Here is a 13,384-nt window from a genome sequence, read left to right on the forward strand (position 1 = left end):
TGCTGATTCTGATTTGCGCAAACAATTAGAGATCACATTTTTTGAATTTGTGTTATTTAAATTTTGCAAAAGTGAGTTAAAGAAGATTATATGATAATTTTGCAAGTTAACGTTTGAAAAAAAAAATCGGTAACGCTCCGTGTGGAACGAACTGTAACTGTAATTACAGTCCGTTTTCGTTCTCTCATTGTAACTACATTTAATGGCGATAACTAGATGAGTTTTTTTCTTGGAAGTGCTCTTTTTAAGTGAATTTTGAAGTGTTTCTATTCTACCAACAATCAATAACTACCGTACTTGTCCCTCACATTTATTGATACTGTAAGAAGAAGATACGAGTGGTAGTGGGAGGAAAAAATACAAAAAAATATGTGCTTTATGGCCGAGTATTTTCCGGCCACTTTCCTTTAAAATCCTCTACAAATGTAATAAATATGTTTTCCTTTTTCCTCTATTTTTCCTTCTTTCCACAAAGTAATTATTCAAAATTAAATTTTGACTAACGTAGTTAAACATTTTTTTCCAAGGTAATTTATTAACAGAATTCTGGAGAAAAATAATATTGCGTTCTTTATTCTAAAAGTGAGGTATATAGAAACAAAAACATATGCGAAAATTCCGGAAAACATATAACATTACTGGATGAGGAAAAAATTGAGTAAAGACCTAAAAACATTGAAAAAGAGAAAGACAGAGATTTTTACGAGCTCTAGGAACTTTTTACTCGATAGTAAATTTTTTGATTCTTGAAATCGCGTAAAAACGAAACCATAAACTTAGCATTTATATTATTTCAATCATTATTTATTTATTATTTAATGTTTATAGGAATCAATTGATTTAGAGAGAGAGGACACGAGTCACATTTTTTTTTAATTGTTCGCTTTTTTGGAATCATCAACCGTTGCCCGCTTTTTCTGGAATGTTCATCCTTACGTCTCCGTTCGTTCGAAATATGCTTGAATTTTATTTGTTCGAATATCGTTAAATCTATCATTGATTATTTATTGTTTGCGAAAATCAGAAGCAACAAAATCGTGCCTTGTTTGTCCAACTGTGCTATTTGTAGTCTGATTTTTTTTTTGTTTTTTCATATTCATATTGAATTTTAATATGAATATTTTGTTTGAAAGTACATATGAGCTATCATATGGTTCACATATATGTTTATATATGTGTATATGTATGTGTGAATATGTGTATGTGTGTATGCAAGTGTGAGTGAATGTCCCCGCTTCAGTTGAGTTATTTTTTGTGCCTTGTTTTTTTTTTTCTTTGTCCTTAACACCGTTTGAGTTCTGCTCACGACACTATGAGGATAAATGGAAAAATCCGAGATGCTCGATCGCTTGCTCGCTTCGGATCGCCGGAATACGACCTCAATTCTTCGGATGGATGTTTTTTTCTATGCTCGGCGCATATTTGTGTGCTTACGTTCGTCTCGTTCGATGTCTAGCTAGTTTTGTGAGTGTATAATGTTTATTTTTATGTTTGTTCACGTTGTTTTCACACTATTTTTTTTTCTCTTTCTGTTATATTTCACGTTGACGTGTTGTTAGCGTTAGAGTCCTCTATGCTTGTGGATTTCCCGGATGTCAGGGATTTTTTTTTCGTTTCCTTTAGCACCATCAGGAAATCGTCGTCATGGTGTGGTGACAGCGCTCGATGATGTCTCGTACAAAGTTGAATGGATACCACAGGAAGCAGGTGTGATTATTGTCATGGTACCTTTTGTTTTTTGGTAGTTTTTGACCTACTGGGTATGGATTAGTTCGATTTTCTCCTTTTTTTTTGCATGGATTTCTCGTGGTATTCCCATGGATGTTCTAACAAATGGTCGTGAAAATCACGTAAAATTCTCGTATATGGCAATATTTGCTCAATATTATCTCACACTACCAGCTACTAATCGATTCTTTTTCAATTCACTAAATTTTTATTCATTTATCCCGTCATTTTGTCGTATATGCCCCAGTTAATTGTTCGAGTCTTTGATGAAGGGTCCCATAAGTCCCTATTTCAAGCTTTTTTTAACCTGAATTTTAAAGCGGAACCTGTCAGCTGTATTTTTGTGCACGTTCCTATTTTTTTCGTCCCACAATTCTTGACTAGTACTTTTTGTTGATGACTTAGGACGTGTAAATAGGCGTAGTGAAAATGCACTAGATACCGGGCCGGGTTTCTCGATTGTACTTCGGTTGTACCGGAGTACTTAAGTTGAACAGTACCTATAGGGGTTCATTTAGTTCCCTGATATAATTTAAATCGTTCTGTAGGTCATGGAAAGATTTTTATTTGTAGTTTAGTTCAAATAACAAATGGTTTTTTGTTTATGGCTGGCGATGAATGTGAACAGTTTTCGAAAAGCTTTTGTTTGAGCGTTGTGTTGTCATCGATGATAACACATCGGGACTTCCGGACGGCACCTATTGTTTCTTCTTCTTTTTTTTTCTTCGTAATTTTCACACACACACACACTTCCTTTTCACTTTTCCCCCATCCCTCACGTTATCCTCAATGTCGTTGTTGCTAAGGTAAATCTTTCCGAAAGACCGGTTTCAGAACAGGCACACAGAAATTGAGTTGCATGACACTACATTGCAGCAATCCCCCAAATTATTACTCATGTTCCTCATTTTTCTGGATTTGATTCATTTTTGATTGAATTTGCTTTTATTGCAAAGTACATGTTGTGAATGTGATTGCGCAAAGTTGTTGTTTTCGAATAAAAAACAAAAAAAAAGCTGCCCCGTAATTTTTTCGGTACTAAAACTAGCCGATAAGACACTGTATGACTACGTTACGAGCATGTTTTGTGTACAGAGATGTGTTTTGAGGCTGTTTTGATTTGATTACAACAAATTTTTACTGTAATTGATTGAAATTTAGCTTTTTTTGGTCTTAAATGATTAGTTATTTGAGGTATTAGCCTTAAAAGAAGGATTGTAATGTGAAAACAATCGGTAAACGAAGCTATTTACTAAAAAAAAACAATTATGCGAAATGTTTTTCCCATTTGTTCTTATACGATTCTATTTGTCATATAATTGTCATAAATGACATTTCGCATAAAGAAGCACATTTTATTAATAAAACGACCTCTTTTAATTCCTAATACGATATTTTTTCATCACCATGAAAGAATTATTTAGCACGGGAAACTGCAACTGGAATTTCAGGATTTTTGTGGATCATATAATGCTGTATTGTTTTTTTATGATTAAATGTTATAAATGTTACTGAATCGACTAGAAGTGATTTTTATTTGATTTTCAGGTGAACACGCTGTTGACGTTCGTATATTCGATCAAAGCGTTCAGGATTCACCATTCGCATGTAACGTTGGTGCACCGGAAAAAGTAGCAGTACGTGCGGTCCCAAGACGTATACTCACCAAAGATCTACATACAGAACATAGTTTTGAAAGTAAGTAAACTAGTACTATTAAGTATTTTATTTTGTACGATAGGAAATTATCGTATTGTAACAAATTTACATTACGAAGTTACGAACACACTTGACACTTGTTCGAACAATACACGGAATCGCAACAATGCGCCGCGATTTAAAATCGCACGCTTGACGCTCGACGATCTATTGTTATACTGGTGGCAGCGATTTTGAGTCAGCTGTGTTTGTATGTATACTGAGATTCAGTGCACCGCTTCAATGTTTTGCTGTATTCGCTCAAAAGCAACCAGCACTGACAGTAATCGCCGGCCGGGAAACAGAAAAAAACCTCCCCTTCCCTCCCCCTCCTCTTCCTCTCCTCTTCCCCCGTTATCGTACCTATCGCACAATTGAATCTGATGATCGTTCTTCCATTTGTGACGTGTCACACATCACATGTGTTGTTTCATGGAAAATGCGACTGGAAAACGAGTCTGTAACAGGCCAACAGCCCATCATTTTCGTTCACTTTTTATGGTCCGCAAAATTCCGTCACATCTCGTGCGCTCGCTCGCGCGCGCGCATTCGTTCACTCGCTCGCTCGCTCGCTCGCGCACATACACACACCAACATTGAATGAATACTGTTCTGCTGTGGCATTACAGTTAAATCTGTTTACTGCGTTTTCCTGCTCGCTGTGTTGGAGGAGGCGCTGCGCATGCGTCGTTTTCGTTGAAGAAGAACTGCTGCACCGATTGCTACGATGAGTCGTCTACATGTTTTCGTCATTCCCCTCATCTCCTCAACAGCGCGTGCCGTTTGAGTTACCGGTAGCGAGATGCCTTGTCAGTTCACCTACACAACGGGTAAGTTGCAATATATTATAATGTTGTAGGAAGTACAGTAGTTCATCCGAACCATCGTCTTATACCTATAAGTAAATTGAATAAGTTCTGGATTCATATGAGTATCTTTTCATGATTTCCTGTATTTGAGTCAACAATCCCCCGTGAGTGCAAATAACTCAGCGATCGGCCAAAAGTTGCTCATGTCTCGTGCTGCTGCACGTTCTCGTCACTGACATTCATTTTTCCCGCTAAGATCAACGTTATGCGAATTTTACCAGGTCACAAGCGAATTTATGCGGATTTTTCTCATATTTTTCCAACCTCCTAATCCAGTTTCCCCGTATAATCCAGAAGATTCATGGTATTTTCATTGATTTCCATGGAGAAAAAGAACAGGAGCCGGGTGAACTTTTGGATGCTCCCGTAATATTTCCAGTATTCCCTTGATTTTTTTTTCAAATTCTCCTTCTCATCCTTCTTCATCTTCCTTAATTGCTTTCTATGATCCTTAACTGTTGTAAAAACCGGGTTTCATCGATGGATTATCATCCAGAATATTTCTTGTTAGCTTTTCTCGTTGACTCCATGAATCGTTTGCACTTACGTGTGTCACGTGATGGGAATTCTTTCGCATTCCCTCAAAGTGATGCTGTTTTCATCCTGTTTTTATCGTCTTCACGTGTTTACCGCATTCTTGGGACAGGCTGGGTGGGTCACCTCAATTTTACTACTTCAACAGTAATTTTATTACTACTTGTTTGACTCAACATCCTCCTCAATGTTCTTGTTGCTTTGGTTACTTCTTGCAAAGAAGATTTGAATTCCCAGGAAATTATTTTCTAATTTTCTGGACAACCCTATCGGTAGGAAGTAGGATTACACCGACTGAACTATTTTTCTTCTTCAACACTCCACTAATAAACCTAAAGTAATGTAAACTAGCCTATTCCTATTCCAATGTGCAGTTTTTTTTTTCTTCTCTTCCTGAACAAAGTCTGGATTCAGGTTTTCTTTTGTGCGGAAATATTCGAATGATCTAACTTATTCGCATCGCTGATTTCTCTAAAATTTGATCAAGAATGGTTTCTGTGACTTTATTGAGCTCCTGTCATAAGAAAAACGTGTCGGAAAACAGTTTCTGGAATTGTCCATGATTTGATTATTAGAGATTTTGAAGTGCATCATGAATATTGATGAATTGTTTGTTGGAGAATTGGTCCCTAGGAATTCCAGCATTATAAATACCTCTGGAATCGATATAAATATTGCTAGCATAGACGATGGGACCCTGTTATATCTCTTAAAACTTTGATTTTTGTGTATAACAGAAAAAAAAAACTTTTGAAATATGTTCATAGTGCTAATATGAACTTCTTATTATATTTATACTGTACCATATGTACTATACAATACTTATACTACTGTACTTATCATCATTTGACTAATTTAAAGTGGTAATATTAACTGATTAGCTTTTTTCTTGTTGTTATAGGTGTGCATCCTGAAAAAATTTAATTTTTTTTCTGTTGTCTCTGTATATTTCTACATTTTATCGTTTTTCGGATAACTTCTAGCAGGGTTCCACTGAGGAACTTCAAGATTTTTCTGAATAAGTGAGATGAGATGACCATCTAAAATCCGTAAATAATAATAATAATACATAAAATAATAATAACAATAGAAATAATAATAAAATAATGGAAAAATTCCTGAAAGAAATGAAAATTTTATATCGTGTATTTTATTACATATTATTATAATAATAATAATATTATTATTATTATTATTATTTTATATAGCGTTTGCTAATTTATGTTACGGCTTTAAATGTCAATCTGATATCAAGTATAATCCATGTACCTAATAAATGAAATAAAAGAACGATTTTAATCGATATTTCTCTCCGGAAATCAAATCATTCAAGGATGTCATCACTAATTTCACTTGATATAATTGTATAGTACATGACCGTATCGTTTCCTATCACATTCTTAACATATTTTCTGTTAAGTGATAGAAATGCCCCCGTGAAAAATATCCTTTCACTCTCTTTGTGACGATAAGGTTTACAGTACGTAGGTCTACTAACTGTCTGAATTATTTCTTCCGTTTTTCTCCCTTTCACTAAATATACGCCTCAGATTCTGGATTTAGCTCTACTCTTTACACAGGATATTATTGAAAAATTTTATCAGCTGCTTTTTCTAGTTGACGCCTCGTCGGCCGGATCGGGAAATCTGGAAATAATGATCAATGGAGGCCGAGTACCATGTCGAGTACGGGAAATTGTTAATCGACAGTATAAAGCTGTTTTTACACCGACACAGGTCTGGATTACTCTGATACTTTTTTCCCCTCGGTAAATCCAGAAATTTTTTGAACGTAACGGTTGTTTTTTTTTCAGAGTGTAACACATACGATCGAGATGAGATTTAACGGTGAGGAAGTAGCCGGTAGTCCATGGCACATACCCGTTGAGGATCGTCCAGAAAGACGTCATGATGCAACTCGGTAAAATACACTTGTAATAATTAACGTAACGATAAAAATCCCAATTTGTTTTGTGCTTTTTTTTCAAGGATTGTTTTTCATATTCATTTCTAAAGTCAAACTGAAAGACGACTGAGATCAAAAATGGCTCTCAATTTCAACTCGAAACAGGGAGAAATTTTTATGAACTCACTTTTTTTTTTGAATTTTCTGCAAATTTTGTCTAATACTGAGAGATTTTGCCATTTAACGAGCTTATTTCCATCCTCTAAACCATGAATCTCGCTCTTGGATTGCTTTGCCAATCCAGTTTTTTCTTAAAGATTTCAGACGTTTCCCTAGAATTAAATTATATCAAAAAGAAAACTTTGTAGGTGTGGTGGGACCCTCCCAGATAGTCATCTCATCAGTTTTGTTGTGTATCATCAATAAAATATTAAAAGTATATTTCTTTTTATAAATGTCCTTTTCTGGAGTGATTTTGTGTAAATATTTTGTCACCTGTGCCAAAAATCGATAAGGTAAACCATTTCGGTTAGCAGTAGATTTTTCGGAAAATCCCAGAGGTCCTTAATTGTACCGCCACATCAATAGATATCTATTACATGTGTTTTTCCGTAGAACGGAGAAACCAATGGATTGATCAGTGATTTTTCGCCCATTTTAAAATTTTTAGAATTTTTCTACTTTGTTTCGAGAAGTTTTCCAGGGGGCAACTAATATTCTGTACAATGTTCTAGGATTTCCATCAGGTTTATATCCCAGGAAACTTGTACGAATTGTTTTATGTCCGAATATGTATGTTTTTTTTAAATGTTTATATCAGCTACCTTCTAGCTATCTATTTGTACGTACATCACTTTGACTCTAGGAAAACTTCCTAAAAAAATCAATAACGCATGACACTGTGTTTCTGGATCCAGCATTTCGTGTCACAAATACATGCTGGGAATTTCTGAGAATTCCTGAACAGCAACCAGATATTCAGAGCCAACCATCAGCCAAATTTTCCTACTACGCTACAACGCGAGACCATCCATAACTAATCCAACCGACCACCGCATGTTCCTGGACTCATTCCAGTATTTCACTGATTCCAAAAATGGCCTTCTAACCTCCTTAGCATCCAGTCTCTTTTCTTCTAATAAAGGAATACTGAGATTTTTCTGAGCAAATAGCTTGATTTTGTGTGGGGAATATTGATTGATCCCTGATTTGCTTCATGGAATTAGAAAAAAATTACGCAGTCATTTTAAATTAGAGCAATAAATTATTGACCAACTCAGTTTATACTCCTTTACCAGGAGAAATTTTAAAATCAGAATAATTTGAAATAAATTCAGCATGTAGTTACGTTTCGTTCTTTAAACGTTCAGATCATGAGCGCACGTTTCTTGCAGGGGTTAAGATGTGTACGGAATATTCAGCATATTTCCAGAGCTTGTTCTGAATTTTGTTGATTTTGATTTTTCTTTTGGAGAATGTTGACTTTTCTTTCGAATTTTAAGGATAATTTTGCGGATTTAGTGTTTTCTTTCAGGGAAAAGTTTCTTTAAATTATTAGTACTTTTCAGTACCACTTCGTACTACTCGGAATTGTCTGGCCCTGGATTGGTCCGTGCGCCAATCAATAAAACGGCATCTTTTGAAATCACAGGCGAAGGACTAGAAACGAGCGATATTCAGGCGAAAATCTACGGTAATTTAGGAGAATATTTTCTGGATAACAACATCGAGATTTGATTAATTGTAACTGTTTTAAGGACCTGATGGACGTGAATTTCCGGTGCGTATTTTGCCACGTGGAAATGGTCGGTACACAGCAGAATATCGTATAGAACAGGTGAGTTCTAACCTCATTACTCCAGAGTTCAAATGAGGCAAATTTTACCTTCTTTTCTGCCAAAAATTGCTGCCGAAGGACAGTTTAATTCGTTCGATTGTGATAAAGTGAGTGAAAAGCAAAAAAAAGACAATTTTTATCCATTTTGTTGAGAAAATAATCTTGTAAAAGAAAAAAATAAGCAAATATCTGCTGTGAAAGCGAGTAAATCAATAATTCCATGTTTTTTACATGAGATTATTGATTTAATCGCAAAAAGATATGGACTATAAACGCGCAAATTGTTCCTGCTATGATACGTATATTGCTTATGTTTTACGCGCTTATTTTCTGCGTTTAGCAACTTTTTTTTTGTTCCGACACCAATTCCTGTTACTGTAAAGGTCTCACTTGTGCAAATATATTTCGTTCAACGATTTATGATTTGGTAGGGTTCTGAAGCGGGTAACAGCGTAAAGAGAGAGGAAAAAAAACTCTCAAATAACTGGTTACCACCGCACAGCAAGTAATGATCAATGAACATGTTTCAATTATTGACAAATTTTGTTATTATGTTAGTACATACAAGTAATGTAAGTTAGTAGTAAACATGTTTTGTAAAAATTAATCGAATACGACATTGTTGACGTTGTTGACGTGTTTTTAGTTGTCCTTCTTTTTTTAATTCACTCAAATAGGAACTTGATCTGCATTCAGAGGAAAGTTATTTACTCGAAATTTAGCAAATTTATTAGTTTGTAACAATAAATGTCAAGGAAAATAAGGATAAAAAGGAAAAAAAAAACGAAAGAATTTGAATTCCGTTTTTCTCTTCTATTATTGTCATTCTTTGGCTAGAAACGAAAAATTAGAAACGAAATTTGAAAAAAAATGAAATTCCGAATTTTGGCAACTTTTATCCACGTTTTTTCCGTAATTTTTGGGAAGAGTTTTTGAAATTTTCAGCATTACTTGTCAGATTAGAACTACATTGATCACTAATATGATTACGATAAACAAGTTTACTATTGATTGTCATAATAAAAATCTGTAGGTGACAACGTACATGTAATCCTTAAATTTGCGAACCTTATCCGAAGGAACGTTTTGGAATCAGGAAAAGAAAGAATTTTCGAAGAAGGTCAATGCATAATCGAATGTCACGAATGCACTGCCAAAACATTTTTCTCGAACAAATAAAGAATTCCGCTGATCGATTCCCGACGACGACCAGAAATTTAGAAGTGGTAGCAATTTTATCCTAACTATGCTGGAACTGAATAGGAAATAACCTAAAATTTGATGATGACGCAGAGTTCAAACAAATCCAGAGAGACGGCGGTTGCGCCGGCTGCGTCGACAACAATAACATCGAATGCCGAACGAAAAAAAATACATGCATGTTAGTGTGTGTGTGTGTGTGGATGAATGTGTGGATTTGTTCGTGTGTATGTATATGGGGTGTAATGATCAAATTTCTACAGGTCGGCGAACATCATCTAACCGTATGGATTGCGGGACGAAAAGTGGAAGGGAGTCCGTTGTCGGTGGCAGGCTACTCAGCGGATCGAGTGAGGCTCGAACCGCTCGGGGGCGGTGCAGTCGGGCATCCTGTACAGTTTGTCGGTGAGTCGTTCTGCGCGCCATACAGCACACGCTGCATTCATTTCCCCCCCACACCCACCCTCCATCCCTCATCACTCTTTTCCACTCATCTCAAACTTCGACCAATCGAATCAGCACAGTTCACACCGAATCATTTCCATAGAACAACTAAGTGTACTCGCCGCCGCTGATCACTACCACCAACATCATTCCTTCTCCTCCTTCTTACCTCCACCTCCTCCTCCTCGTTCGTCGTCGTCGCACCGACCCCGTTACCACCTCGTCCCCCTTACGTCCGTGTAATGAGTGTTCCGCCAGCTGATGACGACCGTCCCATATCGCGGATGGTCGACGAGCGGCGGAAGAAATTCAACTATTATTCACAGTTATATGTAATTCCTGCAGTGGATGCTGTCGATGCGGGGAAAGGCCAACTTGAAATTTCCGTTAATCAAGGACGTGTGCCGAATAATGTTCAGATGCAAGGAGCTGGAAGGTGAGCACTATGGATACATTCAGCATAACATAGCCCTGAACGACGTCTTCTCGTTCTCATTTCACAGAATCGCTATTTATTCCGTGTTCAGATGTCTCGTCACATTCATTCCACAACATCCAGGCACATACGTTATAGATGTGACGTTCAATGGGGAACAAGTGCACGGTTTGTTTGTTTTTTTGTTTTGTTTTGTTTTTTTTCCGTTAATCGTTGAAATGTGCAATGTGTGTTCGTGAAAAGAGTTGTTTCAGCTAAATAAATTTCTAATTCTATATAAACATTGATTTATATTCAATTTATTCGAATAATCACCTTATTCGTTCGTTTTTTTTCCTCCCGACCCTCTCCCTCTCTCTCTCGTTTCCTGTCGTTATTCACTTTTGTGTGACAGTAAACATTATCAATAAGCAACAAAAATATATGTGTTGGCAGAAATTTCTTTGAAATAATATTTGTATAACGTGTGAGAATGTCGATGTTTACATAACTTCTCTATTTTTATTTGATTTTGATTCTGATTGAGATTTAGGATGCCCGATCAAGGTGGAGATTTTACCGAAACAAGTCGGTGAAGTTGTTCACGCAAATCTCACACCAACAGCCGTTTCCACAGCGATTTCAGCAGGTTTGTAGTGAAACGTTTTTTCCAACGAATTGCCACTTACCATCACCACCATGACCACCATTTAAATCTACTCCATCATTTCGTATTTCTTCTTTTTTTCTCCTTTAAAGTTTTGTTTTTAATTTGACGTGGTTTCTATCGAATCGTAGGTGTGAAACAGATTAAATAAACGATTAATTGGTGTGTAAAAATAAAAATGAGTTAGTAAGAGAAGTCTATAATAAAATTAATAAGAGATAATAATAGTAAGAATAATAATAAGAGAAATATAAGTATAAGTATTTTGAGAAGAGTGGAGGGTGAAGTTGCAATAATGATTATAGCAATTTTTCACGCTTAAGTGCCACTTGAACTTAACCAATTCCAGAAATTCCAGTGAAAATGAGGGGAAAAGAAGCGCCGTATATTATATTTGTATAGAATTTTTCGATTCGTATAACCTCCTCATCACAACCAATTTCACACTATCCACTATTCTCTTCAACTCTACGAATGTTCACGGCCGACTGTACACATGAAAGTAGATTAGGATAATACGTGTGTCGCACTCCATAACTAGTTATCAAGAGGAAGGCCGCTTACCTTACCCCGATCGGCCGTACATTTCGTGGATGATATATAGCACGATCGAAAGCCGCTACCATCATACTGGCTGATTTAACGTATAACGAACGTGAACGTGAACGTGATCAGTGTAGATGACATAACGTTCCACGTAACGTTCACGATCCGTATGCCAACGGCTCATGACGAGAAGAAAAAAAAAACTTGGCCTAGTCCCGTTATTTCATAGTTCTTACGAACCACACAATCAATCATTTTGTAACTGAACGTGTAATTTAAAACGGGAGAACGGTTTTTTTTTCTATCTCTCTCCTGCGCATAACGATTCTAGAAAGTTTCATGGGTTTCTGGATAGGGAGAGTATAGTTCGTAATAGATTCGTGGATTAATACAATTGAACCGAAACGTTTAGGAGGTTCAAGCGTTGCTGGTGCATTCCGACAGTCTCGAACCCCAACGTCACCCGGTCTACTACAACACAGCCGTCAACGATCCGCAGAAGCACTGAATCCCAGAAGTCCAACGCTACTACGTGAGGCTCGTGGAAGAGCGGAAAAACCTTGGACTCAAGTGAGATAGATATGAGTTTTTTTCCTTTAAACTTTGTTAAAATTTACAATATTTCACAAAAGATATGTATATGTAAAGCTAATTCACTTACAACCGTTCCGAAAATGTTTGAAATCCTAAAAATTGGATTTTTCCGTAAACATGTGCCTATTTGTTCCAGTCTTATGCCCCGACATCATCACGTCTCAGCTCTTCACTTTCACCAAATCGTGAATGGGCTGCTAGTAGTACATATGATAGAATTTATACTGCCGATAGGACACTCTCACCAAGTGATCCATCCAGGTATTCATGGATATCCATTCGTCTATCTGACAGTATTTATTTTACAGTATATAAGTATTTTATATGTTAGCTTTGTGTAATTTTTAGGACAAGACACTTCACTGAAACAACAATAACGCATCGCAGTCCATCACCGCCGAAAACGTTAGTTTAATTTTTATGGATTATATTCCAACAAAGAACAATTTTTGGTATTGTGTTTAGAACTTATGAACAAACAAATTACCGTCGTCGTTCACCATCTCCGTCCGGTGTACGGTACGTTGAACACTGTAAAGTGATGAGATCATTGTGAATATTTGTCGAAAAGATCAAATAAAATTATTTGCAGATCCAGAGAATTTGCTGAACGCCAAGTAAGGACACCTTCACCAACACGCTATGAACGTAAATATCAAAGCCCATTTACTGGTGGAGTTCGACAGCAAGAAAAAGCATATAGGTAAGAGAGTACAGATTCTGAATGTCAGGATTTTTTTGTGGATTTTGGCTAGGAACGCCGTAAAAAATCTCCTAATTAATTCAGGTCACCATCACCAATTAGCCGTGACGATATTCGTTCACGTACCAGCGATCGGGTCGTATCACCGTTTAGGTAACATTACTGTCATTTCACTGCCATTCTCGTTTTTTTTCTGGAAAAATTGTGCAAAAATGCGTGAAGTCTGCAGTCATGCTTTAGATTT

General features: G+C 36.4%; 1 protein-coding gene across 4 annotated transcripts in view; it reads left to right on the top strand.

Moving 5' to 3' along the window:
* Window positions 1-13,384, top strand: part of RB195_021229 (uncharacterized protein) — a gene marked incomplete at both ends in the record, with an annotated part of 59,467 nt that overhangs the window by 23,930 nt on the left and 22,153 nt on the right. For 3 of the 4 annotated variants that reach the window (XM_064207855.1, XM_064207856.1, XM_064207857.1), the window contains 16 exons: window positions 1,624-1,707; window positions 3,277-3,426; window positions 6,447-6,565; window positions 6,643-6,749; window positions 8,303-8,427; window positions 8,492-8,571; window positions 10,035-10,176; window positions 10,561-10,651; window positions 10,743-10,819; window positions 11,184-11,279; window positions 12,256-12,413; window positions 12,574-12,698; window positions 12,786-12,842; window positions 12,903-12,956; window positions 13,030-13,140; window positions 13,225-13,293. In XM_064207855.1, the coding sequence (XP_064063736.1) occupies window positions 1,624-1,707; window positions 3,277-3,426; window positions 6,447-6,565; window positions 6,643-6,749; window positions 8,303-8,427; window positions 8,492-8,571; window positions 10,035-10,176; window positions 10,561-10,651; window positions 10,743-10,819; window positions 11,184-11,279; window positions 12,256-12,413; window positions 12,574-12,698; window positions 12,786-12,842; window positions 12,903-12,956; window positions 13,030-13,140; window positions 13,225-13,293 (1,645 nt within the window). Of the gene's footprint in view, window positions 1-1,623; window positions 1,708-3,276; window positions 3,427-4,214; window positions 4,257-6,446; window positions 6,566-6,642; window positions 6,750-8,302; window positions 8,428-8,491; window positions 8,572-10,034; window positions 10,177-10,560; window positions 10,652-10,742; window positions 10,820-11,183; window positions 11,280-12,255; window positions 12,414-12,573; window positions 12,699-12,785; window positions 12,843-12,902; window positions 12,957-13,029; window positions 13,141-13,224; window positions 13,294-13,384 lie in introns of all 4 variants that reach the window. The other variant, XM_064207858.1, reaches the window with a different exon arrangement.

Source organism: Necator americanus, chromosome X (assembly GCF_031761385.1).
Source record: "Necator americanus strain Aroian chromosome X, whole genome shotgun sequence".
In the NCBI taxonomy this organism is placed as follows: domain Eukaryota; kingdom Metazoa; phylum Nematoda; class Chromadorea; order Rhabditida; family Ancylostomatidae; genus Necator; species Necator americanus.